The following is a 19141-nucleotide window of genomic DNA, read 5'->3' as shown; positions in this document are numbered from 1 at the left end:
TTTCTTACTTGCCTTATCGAGATGACGCATGTAACAAAAAACCAAAGTGATCTGTCTATGTCTGTTTGGGTATCTCATTCTAATTCTCGTTGTTTTGGTTTAGGTGTGTTTGATGTATTGGCATATACAGACACGGAAGTTGGCTGTTCCATTCACCTAGATCGAGTCCTCTACTATACATTCACGTTGCAAAGAAGAAGAAGTAACAAAAGTCTCTCTTGTTAAGCTATTCTCATTGTCTCTGTCCCTTGCATATCTTTGATTCAGTTCTTTCAAACTCTACCAATCTAACATTAGATGAAATGTATCGACGAAATATATGTACAAAGAAAAAAAAAGGGTTATCTTCTAGCTGCCTGCACTACTCGTTTATCTCATCATCTCATTCCTCGGTACAAGAGACCAGGTTGAAGATCATCCATACTATCTACATTCCGAACCATACCGTCTATGTTCCTAAACCCTCCATCAAACTCTCTCAGACACGTCCATCCTCTTCGTCCCAAGAACTCTCTGTAATCCTCTTCCGTGTAAAACACCTTCTCCTCTTGATGAACTGGTAACGGATCAGACTCATCATAATGACACACTCTAACAGCTATTCCTGCATTTTTTGGATATATATAGATGCTGAGAAACCTCAACACCAGAAGAGAAAAGCCAAAAAGACTTTACTTTTACTTACCTTCATCTACATGGAGTGTATAGTTCCCTAGAGGCATGTCTCTGTCAAGAGAGCGTACAACCTGTTCTTCATCCTCAACCCAAAAAGCTCGCCTTGTTCTTAACCTAAACGCGGATCTGATAGCTTCCTTGATGGCCTCACCTGTACCATCGATCCCAACTCTTCTTGTATAGTCTCCATACTTCACTGTTATGATCTTCCCCACAAACTGCTGACCATCACTCCCTGCTACATAACATGACACTATGAAACCACAGACAAAAACAGAAGTGGAAACATAGAGTTCTATGAGAAAAGATAAAAACTCTTGCCGTTTCCAGCAGTAGGTTCTCTCCAATTCCAAGGAGTAGGAACTCCATTTGCAGTGACGGCATCAGCAGAAGCAATGGCGAGTGGATGCCCATCATGATCAAGCTCCCTTTCAAGATTTAGCGTTGGCCTCCCATTACCTGTACACAGTAGACTCACATCAACACTTAAAACTACAACCACAAATCAAGCTACACTACTAATGTAAGAGGCTAGAGAACTAACTAAACTAACTAGCTACCCAAAACTAAACTAGCCAAGAAAGACAACATCAGCTTCACAAGTCTACGGTTCAACAAACTATTAACTCATTGCAAGGACTGATTCAATACCATTTCAAGAAGATTAGTACCTTCAGCAGATGCAAAGGACATGCCTGCATCATCAAAACCTACAGTAACATAAAGACCATATCAGCAAAGACTTATCCTTTACAGCACAAAAAGGGTAAACATAAAGTTTCAACCTTTATCAGGAAACTGCAAAAAGGAATCAACTTTAGAAGGCGTAGTAACGCTCTTATAAGACGTGGCCACCGCCGCCACTTTCTTGCTCCTCTCCCTAAGAATATCTTCAATCTCCTTGTAATGAGACATCTTCCCGCCGGACCCACCTTTGTCGTCATTACTAGCCTTCTTAAACTCTTTCAACAGGTTCCTCCACTTGTCCGTACACATGGCCGGAGACCGATCGAACCCTCTCTCCCTCATCTTGCTCAAGATCTCTTCCCAGAGGTGCTTGTTGGACTTTGACGTGTTGAAAAGAGTGTCAGTTTCTCTCCGGAGCGTGATCAGGGTTCGGGTCTCGTCTTGCACCCACGCCTCAGCTCGCTTCTTCGGGGCCTTGGTGGTGGTGATCTCGTGGTCCTCGCTGCTGCTGCTGCTGTTGTTGTTGTCTCCCAGGAGGATTTGGTGTTGGTGTTGGTGTCCGTCGATCATCATCTCTATGTCTCGTGAGGTTGGAGATTGGTTGGAGTTGGAGTTGTCGTCTTTGTAGAAATCGATTGGAGAAGGAGGTTTGTCGGAGGAAGTGAACATTGTTTTTTTTAGTTTTCTTGACCCTCTTCTTCGTGACGAAGGAGGAAGGAGAAGATAAGAAGACTCGTGTAAAGATTAAAGTAAGAAAGTAATTTCTTGTTTCTTTTTACAGCCATTGGCGCGTGGCGTGTGCAATAGCAATTAGGCTTGGCAACTGTCGAACCGAAATTCTTGGTTCTAGAATTCATATTCGATTATGAGTTCTGTTTGATTTGGTGTCGGTTATCAATTCGGTTTGGTAATCAATTTTCATTTTCTTAAAAAAGGTTTTAACCATGTTTACCAATCACAACCAAATATATTGACCTTCTCATTCCCAATCATAACCGAAAATTATGACTAAAAATATTATCTGTCATAACCAAATTCAACCAAAATTAATTTGTAATTAAATTGAACCGAAATCTAATTTAAACCGAATATCAATTAAACACGAACAATATTTTCGTAACCGAACTAACCAGATTCAAGCCTAATTTTTATTTGAATAATTCCACGAACTTTTGTGCCAAATTGTTACCTCGAAACCACAAGCTCAATCTTAAGTTAACTGGAATGCATAGAGAGAATAATAATCCAAAGCTCATCTTTTATTTATTTTATTATAAATAATTGTCTAAAACCAAAACAAATCTTTATGATAGTTATTATTCCTTCAACGAAACATGGAAGGGAAAGCTTTATTCATCATCAAACGAGAGGTGACGAGGCTTCGAGCAACCAGAGCACAAAAACTCCAGACAAAACGTCTCCTCGTACACGCCATTGATGCACCGACCACACTGAACACACCTCTGTACGCAAAGAGAGCAAGCACGGCACTCCTCCTTCCCTTTACAATCTTCCGCTGGACAGTCATACACAATCCTCCAGTTCTCACATTTCCGACACATCTCAATATCTAGCCCCCGGACAACATCGTCGCAGGTGGCGAACGTGTATCCTCTATGGTAAAACCGCGGCTTATGCATAGTCCTGTTGACACTGTTGTCAATGTCCAACAAGTCCAACAACTCATCGTAGTGATCTTTAGTAACTCCATAGAGACCACCGGTCTCTAAATGTTTCACTTTAAGCTTCCCCGCAGACTTCAAATCCTTCAAGATGCTCACAAGGCCATCGATACTGATCCTTGTGCATCCAGGCACGCCAAGCTGAAAAAATAAAACAATATTAGATTTAAATAATCAAATATTAACTCGTCACAGCAAATGAAAGAAACCCTCACCTTGACTACTTGTGGGTTGCGTTGCAACACCTTTCTAAGACAATCCTCTGTAATTTTCGAGCAATCTACGAGCCTCAGACACTGCATAGTGCCGTGAGCCCTCTCGGTCAACCGCAGAAGAGATTCATCATTGAACTTGTCATTCAACGGTTGAGAAATGTGGACGTGTTTCCACAGTAGCGAGTCATCACAGACAGTATTATGCAGAGACTTGCAAACCATACTGACTGAAAGAAGATCCTTTACTCCCAAGTGGTAGAGACAAAAACCAAACGCTGGATGAACGTCTGCACCCTCTCCTCCAACCTCATCCACACTAGTAGTAGCGGGTATGAATGCACCAGGACAAGGTCCATCACCTTCAAACCCAAACAATGACCCGACAAACCCATTATCGTACACACTGCTCTCCCTGAACTCCTGAAATCGCATTGCATTGTTCCAAATGAAACTCAACCCAGCAAAGAGCTGGTGGTCTCCATCACCAATCACAATCTCATCTCTCCCATAACCAACCTCCAAATCCTCAAGCCACCCAGTAATAGCAGTGAAAGTATTGTTCATATCCATCCCAAACGGATCAGACGGCAGAACATCAAGTACATCAGCAGAAGCTGAATCTCCCCTGCTCCTTCCATAGTCAAAGCAGTCACCTTTCTCGATACCTAAACCCCAAGGATGTGAGAAAAGACCACCACCATAGTCAAAGGAGCCACCTTTCTCAATACTTGAACACCAAGGATGTGAGAAAACATCACCACCATAGTCAAAGGAGTCAGCTTTGTCGATACTTGAACACCAAGGATGTGAGAAAAGATGACCAGTGTTCCTTCCGTGACCAAAGGAGTCACCTTTGTCGATAGAGTGGGAGAAAACAACACCGTTCCTCTCAGATAACCCCTCAACTGGTTGCTCAGAGACACGGGAAGAAAGGTGTCTATGAGAAAAATTCAACGCCATTCCTATTAGTCAATCTAAAACCTAAAAAAAAACCCTTTTTGTACAGAATCCCTAAAAAAACTAACTTTTTTTGTGTGGGTTTATTTATGGAGACAGATAAGAAAGCTCTTTGATGGGCAACACCAAAAAAAATACTAGTCACCAGAGCTTCCAGAAACCTATAGGCTATAACTAAAAAGCTAGATGAGACGTATCAACAGTGACAAAAGAATGAATGAATAAATTGGAAATTTTCTAAATTTCTTGATCTAAACTAAAAGATAGTAGGATTTGCTGATCGAATTGGATAAACCAATATATAAGGAAACCCCTTTCAAACGTGATCAACGGAGAAACCAAACCGAACTAAACCAAACCCTCGCCGCCAGATCTCCTTTTAATCGGAATGTAAAACAACACAACGCAGCAAGTTTCTTCCTTTAAGGTGAAGCAACTTCGATTCAGGAGGGACAGAGAGAAGGGGTTGTTTTGTTCGTCGACTGAGTCAAAAAAAAAGAGAGAGAGAGAGAGAATATCGCGCGAGAAAAACTCCCAACTTTTTTTTCCTTGATCGAGATTTCACGAGGGAGATAAAAAAAATATATATATATACTAATCGAGGAAGGAACAAATAAAAAAAAGGAAAGAGATAAGATTAGGGTAACGGTGAGATCACTCAAACTCTTTAGGGGGTGGTGGACACGTGTCGTTTTGTAGAGTTCTCTGTCATTCTGCTCGCTCCTTTGATCTGTCCACAAATTCGGATTCTCTGATTTCTTTCTAGATTTGATGATAAATACACATAAAACATGTTTATTTGACGATTTAATTAGGCAGCATACACCTTTTATTTTAATTGTTGCAGCACACCTTTGATTTTTTTACTTAATTGTATATTTTTTTAATGAATACAGTTTTTTTTACTATGAAAGTTGAAGACTTTTTAATTAATGATGATAAAATTCATTTAACATCATTATTATTATTAAAATAAAGATATGGTGATCTCGTTGTAAATCAATGGTTGCTACTTTGATATTTATGCTAATTAAAGACATTGTACAGTGAGTTTGAGACATGTTTCTTTGGTAAATAGAAAGTGGAATAAATGATGTTTTTCTTGGAAACCATACCAGATTCACCAATAAGAGAATGTAGATAGATAGATAGATAGATAGATAGATAGATAGATAGATAGAGCATTAATAATTAGGTGATGTAGATTTCAAAGCGAATAAAGGTTTGTTAAGATGTGGTGGCATCTAAGCAAAAGCAAATATATCAGATAGAAAGGAATGTGTTGTCTTGATTTAATTGTGGTAGAAAACTACTTTTTTTTTTGTCACGAAGTGGTAGAAAACTACTTATAAAATCATGTTTAAGGAAAAAAGGGAATATATGCCGTATAAATATGAGTTTGTTTTTTTGAAGAGTTTGTTTTAACAACACGTTAAGTGTGACGCAGACGGGTAAGGGAATGCTTCGTTGAAGAAGTTAAGCTTCGAACCTTCATAAACGTCTCCAAGATTCTTCTCCTCTTTGTGACATATTCGGAAATGAACAAAATAATAAGAATAACGATACACTATGAACAAAGCAGACGATTTAATTTCTCGAAGATATTTGGATGGTCAGTAGGTTGTATTGTTACTAAGTTAGACAAATGTTTTTTTTCTGACAAAGGAAGTTAGACAAATGTTTTTTTTTTTGAAACACAGACAAATGTTTTAAAACAGGAGATTAATTCGTCTAAACAATAAATAACTGAATAAGCAATCCGTATAGTCTTCTGTGGTTGGGGACCTTGGGGAGCAATGTTTTAGGTTTCATCATCATGTCTCCGAGCAACGGTGATTGCAAGACGTTTTCCCTGCCTTTTTGGAATCATGTAGGTGCATAATAACGTTTGGATGTAGTTGCTGGTCCGCAAGGTTAAGTGTAATAATTTAGAGGCGAGTTTAGACAAGCCAAATTCTATTTGCTTGTGCCTTGTGTGTTTACTGCAGCCAGTCTCCTTCCGATCTAGTGACATGTCTACTCTTTCCGTGGTGGCAGGTTTCTTGTCGGTTTTTTTGTTGTAGTTTGTTTCTCAGTTTGTTCATGTGTAACTTTTGTCAAAAAAAAAATGAAAATGCTAATAGATTTTAACATTTTAACCATAAAACACATGTTAAAGACCATCCATCATGAATGCTTCTCAAAATGGTTTTGGACTCGGGATTTACCAGGCCCATCCCGAGGCCTCGTTTTAAATCTAGCTCATGCAAGACAAGAGAGAGGAACAATAAGTGATTGTCATTCTGTTGAACAAGAATCGGAGAGAGCGAGAGTCGTATTTCTCATCTATTTCAATAAGTTTTGCCCACTTAATCAAAGCAAAGAAACCTATCTCGGGTAGAGAAGTATGGTAAGCATGGGACTTCCACTTATAAGATCACATCATCCATAGAAGATGATATTCTTCTTTTACGTAAACGCCACGCTCGAATACAATGTCATCCTTGACAACTCAAACTGCTAAAAAAAACTAAAACGACGTGTTCCTGTCCTAGTCTTCAATTTTTTTGGGTTAAGTGCTCGCTTCAAAATTCCTTTTATCATACAAAACATGAAAACAACACAAAGTAAAGACTAGTAGCAAGCAGCAGCCTAGACGCCATTTGCACAAGATTTAATTAATTAAATTAAAATACTATTAAAAGAAAGGAATGCTGGCTCAGACAAGAAATCAATTTAAATAATTAACAAGAGAAAAAAAAAGAAAAAAAGTCTGATCGATCAAAGGAAAGCCGTTGGATCATTCATCCGAAAGAAAGAGAAGAATTATAACCAGATCACACAAGAAAAAAATAAAAATAAAAATAAAAACAGATTTTTTTTTTTTGGTTCTCAAGTCAACAAAGAACAACGAAACAAAACACAAAAGAGGTCCGAAGAACTTTGAATGTTGTTATCATCATCATCATCATCATCGTCATCGTTGTAATCGCTTTTTCTTCTTTCTCATCTGGGTATGTCTTTCTGTTGACCTTTAATTCGTATAATCAAATTGGTAGAAGAATGAATGTAAAAAGCTTTCATCTTGTTTTTCCTTATCTGATTCTCTCCAATCGCGTTTTCATCTGAGATTCTATTACAGACCCTCGATAATCCCCAAGAAAGGTCTTGTCTTTTTGGTTTAGATTTGTTCTGCGTTAAACGAAGAAGAAGATAAAAAAAATTTCTCGATTTTTTTTTTCCAGGTTCGTGATTTGATTTCTGTTCATAAAGTTGTAACCTTTGATCTTTTAGATTCGAACCCTTTCTTTTTTTTTTTTAAATTTTTTAAATTTTTTGCGTTTATCAGATGATGAAGAGAATCTAAGTTGTGGTTGGTGTTAAAGGATGTGGAAACAGATTCTAAGTAAGCTTCCCAACAACAAAAAGTCTTCAAAGAACGAACACCATCATAATCATCGTGGAGGAGGACGTGAACACGGTTCCCATTCTTCTTCTTCTTCTTCATCTTCATCTCACGCCTCCACTTCCAAAAGCAGTGACAATAATGGCGTCGGGAAAACAAAGCATTCACAGACAAAGAGCGCTCCTCCTGTTGCCTCCTCCTCTGATGGTAATCCAAAGAGCAACAACAACAACAACAATGGAGGAGTCTTCACTCCTTACGAAGCGTTACCAAGTTTCAAAGACGTCCCAAACACCGAAAAGCAAACCCTCTTCATAAAGAAGCTTAACCTCTGCCGCGTAGTCTTCGACTTCACTGATCCCACAAAGAACATCAAGGAGAAAGACATCAAGAGACAAACCTTACTCGAGCTCGTGGACTACGTGAACTCCGCGAACGGGAAGTTCAGCGAAGGTAGCGTCCAAGAAGTGGTGCGCATGGTCTCAGCAAACATCTTCAGAACGCTAAACCCACAGCCACGCGAGAACAAAGTCATCGACGCTTTAGACCTCGAGGAGGAAGAGCCTTCGATGGATCTCGCCTGGCCTCACTTGCAGCTCGTCTACGAGCTTTTCCTGAGGTTCGTTGCTTCCCCTGAGACCGACACCAAACTGGCCAAAAGATACATAGACCAATCCTTCGTCCTGAGGCTACTAGACTTGTTTGATTCAGAGGATCCTAGAGAGAGAGACTGCCTCAAAACAATCCTCCACCGGATCTACGGCAAATTCATGGTCCACCGTCCTTTCATCAGGAAGTCGATAAACAACATCTTCTACAGGTTCGTCTTCGAGACAGAGAAACACAACGGGATCGCCGAGTTCCTCGAGATCTTGGGAAGTATAATCAACGGTTTCGCTCTTCCTTTGAAAGAAGAGCACAAAGTGTTTCTGGTTCGGGTTTTGATACCGCTCCACAAACCCAAGTGCTTGCAGATGTATCACCAGCAGTTGTCTTATTGCATCACGCAGTTTGTGGAGAAGGATTGCAAACTCGCTGATACGGTTATAAGAGGGTTGCTCAAGTACTGGCCCGTGACGAATAGTTCCAAAGAAGTCATGTTTTTGAATGAGTTGGAGGAAGTGCTTGAAGCGACTCAGCCTCCGGAGTTCCAACGGTGTATGGTGCCGCTCTTTCGCCAGATAGCTCGGTGTTTGAACAGCCTGCATTTTCAGGTAACCTGTAACGCTACTTACTGTTGTATCAAATGGAATACTAAGTTTTGCATTAATGAAAGCAATGTTCAACAAATCATTAGGCGGCCTGTTAGGTGCTTTATATGAGATCAATGTTCTAAAAATCGCTAGGCTGTTATTAGACGCTTGATAGAGGACTAGTGACTAGGTGGGATTATTCGGAGCTTCCTCGCCTAAACGTTAGCAAATTGTTGATTTATTTCAGATATATTATACATTTATATGACATATTTTAGTTTTTAAGTTTAATCATAAGATTATTGTAATGAATTATCAAAATTAAATATACAAAACCGAAGAAATTGTATTATTTTATAGATTTATAATAATATTATTGCTTAACTTAACATATTTGTTAATGTTTAGAACTAAATAAGTATTAATGTTTTAGAAATGAATAAGTATTAATGGTTTAGGACGGTTGTATTCTGCACTGGATGATGCTTACTTGAGAAAAGGTTATTGGATAAATCGATTTGCTAATAGAAAGTTATGCAACCAGTAAATGTCTTTGGCATTGAACGTCTAGTAGGTTCAGGATCTAGTTGAGTTGTGGCTAAGTCTCTAGTCTTTGTTTCATACTATAAGATGTATCTGTTTGTTTGGTTTGTGTGCAGGTTGCAGAGAGAGCTTTATTCTTATGGAACAACAATCACATAGAGAATCTGATAATGCAGAGCCGCAAAGTCATTCTCCCAATTATATTCCCTGCGTTGGAAAGAAACGCACAGAAACATTGGAACCAAGCTGTTCATAGCTTGACGCTAAACGTGAGGAAGATATTCCAAGACCTGGACCCTGAGCTGTTCAAGGAATGCCTTGCTAAGTTCAAAGAAGACGAATCAAAGGAAGGTGAGACCAAGGCCAAACGTGAAGCCACTTGGAAACGGTTGGAAGAAGTTGGAATGCGAAAAGGGTAAATGAGGGTTTAGAGCTATATAGAGAATTGTGATATCATCAATTCAGGAGAAAAGTTTCAATATTTGGGTCTCTTCTTCTTCTTCTTCCAAGTTCCCATTATTATTATTATAATATTTTTTTTTGTTTCCTGTAAAATCTTCTTGTTAATTGTTTTTTTTTGTTGTTGTTGCTACATTGTCTATGTTCCCACGTTCTTGAGACTGTCTTTGTTCATTCATTTTCTCTGCTTTGATACCTGCAAAATTGCCACGCTAAAGAATCAGTTTGTTGTTTGTATTATAAAGAAAAAATCGTGACTTTATCAAAAAGATTTGGGTTTTGAATCTCAGTTTAGTTTCATTGGTTTGTGACTTTGGGTTAGGGTTATGACTTAATAAACGTTGTGGACGTGCTGTTCCGTGTTCAGACAGTGTTAACTTTTTAACTGGTCATGCGGTCTTATCTCAGTCACCATCCTCTCTCTCTCTCTTTTTTAACTTTCTAATCTCTATCCACTTCGTTTTCTCTCTCCACATGCCAACGAAGCAATATAGCTATGAAAAGCTAAACCCTTCTTCCTCTGCTTATTAGATTACTTGTGCTTCATTTTGTTATTCATGATGAATCCAGATCTTGCTTGTTGATTCATGATACAAAAGCTTTTACCTTTTTGCTCTGAGTTTGTCTTCTTTGTCTGGATGACAGAGATCTAGTCAATATGCTTGGTGAGATGATCTTAGGGGTTGTCTGAGATCTGACTTTGCTTTTAAAAGTTTGATTAGTCTGTTGAAGTTAGAAAGTTTGAACCCATATAATAATAGATCGGAAGATGTTTAAGCAGATACTTGGGAAGCTTCCTAAGAAACCTTCTTCTTCTTCTTCTGCTAAGTTTTGGGATAACAACAACAACAATCAAGTTGATGAGAGACCATCATCAAATGGAGATTGTGTTGAGGTGTTGCCAAGGCTGAGAGATGTTTCAATCTCCGAGAAGCAAGAACTCTTCCTCAAGAAGCTTAGGCTATGCTGCGTAGTGTTCGACTTCGTCTCCGAGCCTCCTCAACTTAACCTCAAGGAGAAAGAGATCAAAAGACAAACACTTCTCGAAGCTGTAGACTATGTCATCTCCTCAGGGAACAAGTTCCCCGAACCAGTTATCCAAGAAGCTACAAACATGGTTTCAGCTAACCTCTTCAGTAATAACACTCACCAACAGTGGAAGAACAAGAAAACTCCACAAGGATTAGATTCGGAAGAACCAGAAGAAGAAGGAGTCTCTTTAAACCCTTCTTGGCCTCACTTGCAGATCATCTACGAGTTCCTCCTGAGACTCGTCGCCTCTCCCAACACAGACGCCAAGATATCCAAGAAGTACATCGACCAAACCTTCGTCCTCAAGCTCCTCGACCTGTTCGACTCCGAAGACCACAGGGAGAGAGAGTACCTCAAAACCATACTCCACAGAATCTACGGGAGGTTCATGCCCCACCGCCCTTTCATCAGGAAGACAATGAACAACATCTTGTACGACTTCATACTAGAGACAGGGAAACACTCCGGCGTCGCAGAGTTTCTCGAAGTTCTCGGATCGATCATCAACGGGTTCGCCTTGCCTCTCAAGGAAGAGCACAAGCTCTTCCTCACTAAAGTGCTTGTCCCTCTCCACAAACTCAAATGCTTGCCTAGCTACCACCAGCAGCTCTCTTACTGCGTCATACAGTTCGTTGAGAAAGACTGTGAGCTCGCTGATACGGTGATCAGAGGGTTGTTGAAGTACTGGCCGGTTACTAACAGCTCTAAAGAACTCATGTTCTTGAATGAGTTGGAGGAGATACTAGAAGCCACTCAGGTGACGGAGTTCGAACGGTGTATGGTTCCCCTCTCTCGCCAAATCGCTCAGTGCTTGAGCAGCTCTCACTTTCAGGTAGTTTTTTAGAGTTCGTTATTGTTTTGTGTGTTTAAGAGTCTTTTTTTTACTGTTTATGTGTGTGTGTGTGTGATTAGGTAGCGGAACGGGCTTTGTACTTATGGAACAACGATCATGTCAGTAGTTTGGTGAGACAGAACAGTAGGATCGTTTTACCGATAGTGTTCCCTGCTTTGGAGAAGAACGGTAGTAGCCACTGGAACCAGGCTGTGAAGAACTTGACTGAGAATGTTCTCAAGGATTTGTCTGATACGAATCCGGAACTGTTTGAAGAGTGTTTGCGCAAGTTTCGAGAAGATCAGCAGAGTACAGCGGATGCTAAGAAGAAGAATGGAGAGACGTGGAGACAGTTAGAGGAGATTGTTGCTTCCAAAAGACACACATCAATTGAGAAGTGAGTTTTTTTTTTTCCTTCAGCTTTACACGATACAAAGAAAAGATTATTTTATGTTATGTTTTTTTTTTTGGTCTGGTCTTTGACGTATGAAAGGTATATACAGTTTTTACTTGCTTGGTTGCTTCAAGTCTCTGGTTTTGTAGACAGATGTTTGTCCTTTTTCAGTTCTTGAATTGTCTGTCTGTATACTTCTGTTCATGTAATCATCTTCTTATGAAAAAACTCGAGTTTTTCTATTGTCTGAAAGTCACTTAGATTGAAGTAAACGAGACATTATCAGTTGATTCCATAGAGACAAGTTCAAAAACTACTTGCCCAAGCGATTGAATGTGGAGGCATTGACTATAAGAGTTTGCATCTTGTCGAGTGCTTGGTCTGCGTGAAACTGACTCCGGTTAGGGAAAACCGGCTAGGTTCGGGTTTCCTCGGTTAGACAGAAAACATCTTACCGGTTCAAAGTAAGCGATGGAATGGATGCCTGTGTGAATCTGAATGAACAAGAGGAAGATTTTTGAAGAATATAGAGAATTGCTCAGTTTAAAACCTTCAAATTGATATTTATTAACATTTAAACTTTAAAGTTATTTTATTAATATTTCTAACTTTCAGAATGATATTTTTATCATAAAAGATGAAACAAGTAAATTTTATTGAAAGTTTATATATGATATAAATATCAATTTGAAAACTAAAAGAGCTAATTAAATAATTTCAAAATTTAGAATATTGATAAATGTTATTTTGAATGTTTTTTATCGATTTTTTTTTGTAGGTAGGCCAATGAAAAGTTGAAATTGTAATTAAATAACAACAAAAATAAGATGATGCAATAAATAAATATTCTAAAGTGAAGGAAATTTGTCAAAAACTAGAAATAACTTGGGAAATTTTTAATTTTACCACTTGGTTGATATAACTATTCATGTTTACCCAAGTAACTAATGCTTTTCACCCATGTATTACCATGTATTAATGTTTTCTTTTGCAAAATATTAAAACATGCAAGATTTTGTCAAATTTTCAAGATCAGCTTCAAAACTTTATTACTTTCTAAAATTTATTTATTTAGCACTAAAAAAAATTTTTACATGAAGCACACTGTCACAATTTAATTCCAAAAGGAAAAAAAAAATTATTATTTATGGCATATTTTAAATATTTTTTTCATATATAATAACTCAAGTATATAATATTATAATTAAAAAGATCCCAGAATACTTCCTTTGATATTTTATCGTCTTTTCGTCATTTTCATTATGCTATTTGTTATTTTTTTATTATCATACATATTATGTATGTTTTTGTATTATTTTCAACGGTCTAATCAATAAATTTAAGTTAGACAAAAAAACACTAAAAGTATAAAACAGTAATTCTTTTTCTCAAAAAGAAAAGAGAGTATAAAACAGTAATTTTGTTCCTGTAATTGAGAAAATATTATTCTATAAATGAAGTTAAAAAAATAAGGGAAGTAGCCGTTAGGGGAAAGTTTCAAATTATATGAGTTGAGAGACCTACCGAAGAAGAGAGCTGCCTAATCTCGATAAACGTTTCTGCGATTTTGGGGATTAAAATTAGGGTTTTGGAGACTATGGGAGACTCCTCCGTCTGTCTTGTGAGATCCTTCTCGCAACCTTCAGAAACTTCGTCTCACGAGGTCAGTTTCTCTCTATTCGATCTGTTTCGCGAGAATCGTTGATGGATCTGTAAGTTTCTGGGAAGAGAATTTGAGATTTGAGATTTGGATTTTGTTTTTGATTTGCAGGTGATTCCTCGTGGTGTACTTACGGAATCAGTATCCTTCGGTAGATTCGCGTCGGAGACTCTACAGTGGGCGAAGTGGTCAGCTTTTACTCAGAACCGTTACTTGGAAGAGGTTGAGAGGTTCACAAAGCCTGGCTCTGTGGCGGAGAAGAAAGCCTTCTTTGAAGCTCACTTCAAGAACCGAGCTTCCGGGAACACTACAACAACAAAGACTGTGTGTGAAGTAGTACAGAAAGAGAATCTCATTGATTCTGAAGTAAGGCATGGAGATGTGGTGAAGACTAGTCATGAAACTGTGTGTGAAGTAGTAGTAGTGAAAGAGAATCTACTACCACTTGTGGATGAAGAGGTGTCTAATGCTGAGGTGGGTTCTGTTCCACCTCCATCAGTTTCTGTAACAGAAGCAACAGTTGCTGATCTTCAAATCGGGGAAGTGAAGGATACAATTGCTGAGAACATTGATTCCATGGCTGTTGATGAAGACGAGGAACTTGACAAGGTAAAAATGCATTACATTGCAAAGCCAATGTTGTTGTTGTTGTTTTTTCTTTTAACGTCCATTTGCATTTTCAGGAGAATTCTATTTCTTTCAGCAAAGAAAGATGTTCTAGTTCTTCCATGCCTGTTCCTGAAGACGAGGATCTTGACAAGGTAAAAAGTGTTCTTCTGCATCAATAGAACTCTTATTTATTAAATTGGAAAGCCAATGTTTTTTTTTGTTATTTCTCTTAACGTCCATTTGCATTTTTTCAGCAGAGTTCTACTTCTTTGAGTAAAGAAAGGCGTCCTAGTTCTTCAGGATCAAAGACCTGCAGTAGAAGTTCAATTCCAGAACCCTCCTTGTCTGTAGGACTGGATCTGCCACTTAAGAAACCAAGGAAAGAGCCCCTTTCGGCTAGGAAAAGGTCAACTAGTAGTGTATCGGATAACCAAAACAGATCACCTCACATGTCAATCAATTGTCCTGCTGGTAATGCCGACAAAAAGATGCCCCAGGACGGTTCTAGAAGCAGTAAGGATAAAAGGAAAGCAGACAATAAGGAGAGATCAGGTCCAAGTTCAGTTCACATGCCACTCAACTCTGCTATCTCTACTCGACAAACGACCAAGACAGGTCCAAAGAAGCTACTACCAAGAAGATCCACTACACAGGAAACAAGTTCATCAAATGCTGGAACCAGTTCAAATCCGAAGGGCAACGAACCAACAGTAGCTTCAAAAGGCCGCAAGAGACCATTGTCTAGAGCAGCCAATGAAGATTCAGATGCTCCAAAATGTTCAACCAGAGTAATTCTCCTCCCATGTTTCTCTCTTCCATGCGTATATCTCATACATATTTGCTGAGACTGACTCTTGCATATATTGTAGGCCTCTGCTTTCAGGTTACTAAAACTTCCTCCTCCCAATACTCGGCCACTAGACGAGAAAAGGTATTGCTCACTTTATGCAGCTATACTTAAACCAACCCTATACTTAACTTTGTTTCTTATATACAGGAAAAACATAACTGTAGGCAGTTCAGTTTCTTGCAGAATACCCAACAATGTGCAAAGACAGCCTTCTCCGAGGTAGGCAATTCGGTTTCTTTCCAGTACATTCTTATGTTACTACTGCAAAGGCTTGAGGTTGTTTATTGAACGTGTGTGTTAGTTCCCTTCTCTGGTTTATGTGGAAATAAGTTTTTGTCTAACGCATTTGCAGCTGCGATAATATTTCAACTCATAGCAGAACTAGAGCAAAGTCATTCACTGTTTCTTCTCCCTTCAACTTCAGAAGTGATGAACGGGCAGAAAAGAGGAAAGAGGTGTGACTATAGAAAGACTCCTTTATTTCTCAAATTCAGATAAAGAGACATTAATAGAGAGCATAGTCTAACGGATCTCTCTTTTGTTTATGGCTGTGTTTATTGTAGTTCTTCAAGAAGCTAGAAGAAAAGAAAAGGAAAGAAGAGGATGCTGTCAAAGAGCAAGTTAGCGGTGTTCAGGTATAACAGATTGATGGTTATTGTAAGTTTGACTTCAACCAAGATGAAGCTTGACATTATAATCATGTGCAGGCACCAATGATAAGTCTGACTTCTCCAAGATTCCGCAGGAATCAAACTCCAGGAAGAGAGAACATACAAAAGCCTCGTGAATCTCCCCACAAAGTTTCCTCAGTGCAGACCTCTACCACCAGAAACCCATCGACAGAGAAGTACAAACGCTGCAAGGTTCATCCCTCGCTGACAAAGAAGAAAACTCAAGAAAGTTCGTCTCCTAACGTTCTATAGAAGTAAGTAAGGTGCACAAACCCGATCTGTCATATGTTTCATTTCCTCTTCTTCAACACAGCTGATATTAAAAAAACACAACCGATGATCATCATGAAGATTCATCTTTTCACGTTGAAGATTTCGAAAGTTTGTAGTTCAGCATGTAACCTTGTCAAGCTTATGATATAGGTAAACTAGCCCTTGATTCAAACTGTGTAACGTAAGCTTTTAAGTAGTTGCGTAGTTGGATAGATAGAACTTAATTCTCAATATTACTATGTACTCAATAGTTTTTCTTTACTAATGACTGAGCAAAGTTCTTCTCTTTTTCTTTGTGTGTCTGTGTTTTAGTGTTTGTATAAGCTTTTAAGTAGCTGCGTACTTACTTGAATAGATATAAATTAATTCTCCATATAACTATGTACTCAGTAGTTTTTTTCTTAACTAATGACTGAGCAAAGTTCTTCTCTTTTTCTTTGTGTGCCTGAGTTTTAGTGTTTGTGTAAGCTTTTAAGTAGCTGCGTACTTGAATAGATATAAATTAATTCTCCATATAACTATGTACTCAATAGTTTTTCTTTTAACTAATGATTGAGCAAAGTTCTTCTCTTTTTCTTCGTGTATCTGAGTTGTAGTGTTTCTGTTTAAATAGAAAAGAGCCATGTTCAAGAAATTGCACGGTGGTGGTTGAGGCTTTATAGAAGATTGTTAAAACAGGCGTCTAAACTGATTTTTTGAGTGCCACTTAGATTAATTTTTAGAACACTGGAGAAATAAAACAAGACCGACATTTAGGGTTGTTAGTGAGATATGAATTTGTAGTGATTATTAAAATTCTCAAATTCTGATTCTAAACATTCTTACTAAAATTTAATGTTATTGGTTTGATGATTATTTAATAACTTACTAGATTTTGACCCGCCCTTAAAAAGGGCGGGTATATTTTTTGTTGAAAAAATTATTTATGTAATAAAAACTATGATTTTTGATAAATTATATATTTTAAAATTTTATGACTTATTTTTGTTATTTTAAATATGACTAAATATTTGAAGACTCTAGATAATTCTAATCAGTAATATGATTTTATTTATTGAACCCGAAGTTCAACTTATTTTACACTGATTTTTTTTAATTTAAATAAAATATTTTATATCTTCCACCCTCTCTGTATTGAAAAATTTATTTGTGCATTTCAAAATATTTTCTTTAATTTCATTAAATTTAGTTTATGTGATTTAGTTTTTTATTTTCAATGAAACTATTTTTTTAAAAGTTGAGATAATTCAGACCCGTATTATGATTTTGTTGATTTAATCATTTGTTATTTCAACTTGATTTTATTTTGAGGTTTCATTTATTAAATGCTTTCAAATAATTAATAACGTGAAAGATTTTCTAGAAAATATGGCGTAAATATTTAAGAAACAAAAAATTTTAAAATGGTAAGAACTGAATTATTAAATACTATTTAATATAATTGCAAAATAATGACTTTTTATTGGTTGCAAATACTGACGGAAAAAGTACATACAATATTTGTAATGAATTGGAAAAGTTAAGACCATATTCATAAGAAGTATTATGCTTTAATAGTATAGATGCTCATGCCTAACTGATTTTATAAATTGATAAAAAGACTGTTTATTTTGTAAAATAATTATACTAAATGAAAAATTAAGTGACAATAAATGTAACACATTTCTATTTTTATTTAAGTTATTATTTTATTCATAAAAACATGGCTTTGAATAATTTTTTTTTGATTACGTTATTTTCCACCGGTTGAAACGAAAATAATTTTATTTATTGAACCCGCAGTTAAACTTATTTTACACTGATTTTTTTTAATTTAAATAAAATATTTTATATCTTCAACACTCTCTGTATTGAAAAAAATTATTTGTGCGTTTTAAAACATTTCCTATAATTTTATTAAATTTAGTTTATGTGTTTTAGTTATTATTACAAATTTAACTATTTTTAAGAAGTTGAGATAATCTAGACCCGTATTATGATTTTGTTGATTTAATCATTTGTTATTTCAACTTGATTTATTTATTTTAAGTTTCATTTAATAAATGCTTTCAAATAATTAATAACGTGAAAGATTTTTGGAAAGTTTTGGCGTAAATATTTAAGAAACGATTTTTTTAAAAAATGGTAAGAACTGAATTATTAAATACTCTTTAATCTAATTGCAAAATAATGACTTTTTATTGGTTGCAAATACTGCAGGCGAAAAGGTTCATACAATATTGGTAATTAATTGGAAAAGTCAGGACCATATTCATAAGAAGTATTATGCTTTAATAGTATAGATGTTCATGCCTAACTGATTTTATAAACTGATAAAAGACTGTTTATTTAGTAAAATAATATATTAAATGAAAATTAAGTGACAATAAATGTAACATATTTTTATTTTTTTTATTTAAGTTATTATTTTATTCATAAAACATGGCTTTGAATAATGTTTTTGATTACGTTATTTTCCACCGTTGAAACTAAAATATTTTTTTTACTAAATCAAACATTTAACCATATATAAAACTTAGTTATTTACATTTTTGATTTTATAATTGGCACAAAATCTATATTGATTAACTAATAAATAAAAATATGCACTATTATTGTTATGGTAATATAATTAATGATGTGTATTAACGCTAAGGTAATATAATTAATAAAATTATTAAGCTAATAAAATATGGAAATACAATTAATGTAATACTACTATTCATGTTTCCAAACAACTTTCATTTAGAATACTATACTTGTTTCCAAACATCTTCAAAATGTACTTCAACTTTAATAATATAGACTAGATATCTGAACGATCGCACGGGTATTATTTTCAGTTTTAGTTTTCATTTATTTATACTAAATAATGTATTTGTAATATTTGCTCGTTTATATTGACTAAGTTAGGGTGGGTATTTGGGTACCCACTCAGATTCGGTTAAAACTTATTTGGGTTTGAAATTTTTGAATTTAAAGATTTTAACTCTATTCGGATATTTATAAATTTTGGTTCTGGTTTGATTCAGATCTTTGCGGGTT

The 19141-nt window shown here is 36.5% G+C and overlaps 5 protein-coding genes across 11 annotated transcripts; 3 read left to right on the top strand and 2 right to left on the bottom strand.

The window, feature by feature from the left end:
- Window positions 1-284: 284 nt before the first annotated feature.
- On the bottom strand, window positions 285-2097 carry LOC108813452 (trihelix transcription factor GT-4). The gene is made up of 5 exons (XM_018586011.2): window positions 1461-2097; window positions 1347-1385; window positions 997-1134; window positions 686-910; window positions 285-604 (listed from the first exon to the last, which is right to left on the bottom strand). Exons 1-5 carry the CDS (start codon window positions 2029-2031, stop codon window positions 378-380), a joined length of 1200 nt encoding a protein of 399 aa, XP_018441513.1. The 5' UTR covers window positions 2032-2097; the 3' UTR covers window positions 285-377.
- A 503-nt stretch (window positions 2098-2600) lies between these two features.
- On the bottom strand, window positions 2601-4791 carry LOC108806160 (F-box protein SKIP14). The gene is made up of 2 exons (XM_018578198.2): window positions 3260-4791; window positions 2601-3185 (listed from the first exon to the last, which is right to left on the bottom strand). The coding sequence occupies exons 1-2, from the start codon at window positions 4217-4219 to the stop codon at window positions 2712-2714; spliced, it is 1434 nt and encodes a 477-aa protein (XP_018433700.2). The 5' UTR covers window positions 4220-4791; the 3' UTR covers window positions 2601-2711.
- Window positions 4792-7050: 2259 nt separating this feature from the next.
- Window positions 7051-9974, top strand: LOC108813070 (serine/threonine protein phosphatase 2A 59 kDa regulatory subunit B' eta isoform). 5 transcript variants are annotated; one of them, XM_018585503.2, is made up of 4 exons: window positions 7051-7209; window positions 7338-7440; window positions 7545-8815; window positions 9454-9974. In XM_018585503.2, the coding sequence occupies exons 3-4, from the start codon at window positions 7583-7585 to the stop codon at window positions 9754-9756; spliced, it is 1536 nt and encodes a 511-aa protein (XP_018441005.1). In that variant the 5' UTR covers window positions 7051-7209; window positions 7338-7440; window positions 7545-7582; the 3' UTR covers window positions 9757-9974. The 5 variants fall into 5 exon arrangements, with proteins under 5 accessions (XP_018441005.1, XP_018441007.1, XP_018441008.1 ...); XM_056987958.1 differs by having other exon boundaries at window positions 7058-7209; window positions 7381-7440; XM_018585505.2 differs by lacking the exon at window positions 7338-7440 and having other exon boundaries at window positions 7052-7209.
- A 246-nt stretch (window positions 9975-10220) lies between these two features.
- Window positions 10221-12296, top strand: LOC108813244 (serine/threonine protein phosphatase 2A 55 kDa regulatory subunit B' delta isoform). The gene is made up of 2 exons (XM_018585741.2): window positions 10221-11660; window positions 11741-12296. The coding sequence occupies exons 1-2, from the start codon at window positions 10566-10568 to the stop codon at window positions 12059-12061; spliced, it is 1416 nt and encodes a 471-aa protein (XP_018441243.2). The 5' UTR covers window positions 10221-10565; the 3' UTR covers window positions 12062-12296.
- A 1237-nt stretch (window positions 12297-13533) lies between these two features.
- LOC108813243 (protein WVD2-like 7) lies at window positions 13534-16405 on the top strand. 3 transcript variants are annotated; one of them, XM_018585740.2, is made up of 9 exons: window positions 13534-13717; window positions 13826-14323; window positions 14398-14475; window positions 14578-15111; window positions 15193-15254; window positions 15321-15392; window positions 15526-15628; window positions 15737-15808; window positions 15919-16095. In XM_018585740.2, the coding sequence occupies exons 1-9, from the start codon at window positions 13652-13654 to the stop codon at window positions 15958-15960; spliced, it is 1527 nt and encodes a 508-aa protein (XP_018441242.1). In that variant the 5' UTR covers window positions 13534-13651; the 3' UTR covers window positions 15961-16095. The 3 variants fall into 3 exon arrangements, with proteins under 3 accessions (XP_018441242.1, XP_056843937.1, XP_018441239.1); XM_056987957.1 differs by having other exon boundaries at window positions 13535-13717; window positions 15553-15628; window positions 15881-16405; XM_018585737.2 differs by having other exon boundaries at window positions 13537-13717; window positions 15881-16405.
- The last annotated feature ends 2736 nt before the right edge of the window (window positions 16406-19141 follow it).

Source organism: Raphanus sativus, chromosome 6 (assembly GCF_000801105.2).
Source record: "Raphanus sativus cultivar WK10039 chromosome 6, ASM80110v3, whole genome shotgun sequence".
Taxonomy (NCBI): Eukaryota; Viridiplantae; Streptophyta; class Magnoliopsida; order Brassicales; family Brassicaceae; genus Raphanus; species Raphanus sativus.
This window is presented reverse-complemented; position numbering and strand designations above follow the sequence as displayed.

What these genes read in the sequence shown, in the direction of transcription:
- LOC108813452 (XM_018586011.2), bottom strand. Translation starts at nt 2,031, where the DNA reads ATGTTCACTTCCTCCGACAAACCTCCTTCTCCAATCGATTTCTACAAA. An exon ending in GTCCTTTGCATCTGCTGAAG is followed by an intron (nt 1,135 to 1,346) that starts GTACTAATCTTC and finishes TACTGTGTACAG; the next exon opens with GTAATGGGAGGCCAACGCTA. An exon ending in AGAACCTACTGCTGGAAACG is followed by an intron (nt 911 to 996) that starts GCAAGAGTTTTT and finishes GTTATGTAGCAG; the next exon opens with GGAGTGATGGTCAGCAGTTT.
- LOC108813243 (XM_018585737.2), top strand. Translation starts at nt 13,652, where the DNA reads ATGGGAGACTCCTCCGTCTGTCTTGTGAGATCCTTCTCGCAACCTTCA. An exon ending in AAGACGAGGAACTTGACAAG is followed by an intron (nt 14,324 to 14,397) that starts GTAAAAATGCAT and finishes TTGCATTTTCAG; the next exon opens with GAGAATTCTATTTCTTTCAG. An exon ending in CAAAGACAGCCTTCTCCGAG is followed by an intron (nt 15,393 to 15,525) that starts GTAGGCAATTCG and finishes ACGCATTTGCAG; the next exon opens with CTGCGATAATATTTCAACTC.
- LOC108806160 (XM_018578198.2), bottom strand. Translation starts at nt 4,219, where the DNA reads ATGGCGTTGAATTTTTCTCATAGACACCTTTCTTCCCGTGTCTCTGAG. An exon ending in GCAACCCACAAGTAGTCAAG is followed by an intron (nt 3,186 to 3,259) that starts GTGAGGGTTTCT and finishes TTATTTTTTCAG; the next exon opens with CTTGGCGTGCCTGGATGCAC.
- LOC108813070 (XM_018585503.2), top strand. Translation starts at nt 7,583, where the DNA reads ATGTGGAAACAGATTCTAAGTAAGCTTCCCAACAACAAAAAGTCTTCA. An exon ending in TGAACAGCCTGCATTTTCAG is followed by an intron (nt 8,816 to 9,453) that starts GTAACCTGTAAC and finishes GTTTGTGTGCAG; the next exon opens with GTTGCAGAGAGAGCTTTATT.
- LOC108813244 (XM_018585741.2), top strand. Translation starts at nt 10,566, where the DNA reads ATGTTTAAGCAGATACTTGGGAAGCTTCCTAAGAAACCTTCTTCTTCT. An exon ending in TGAGCAGCTCTCACTTTCAG is followed by an intron (nt 11,661 to 11,740) that starts GTAGTTTTTTAG and finishes GTGTGTGATTAG; the next exon opens with GTAGCGGAACGGGCTTTGTA.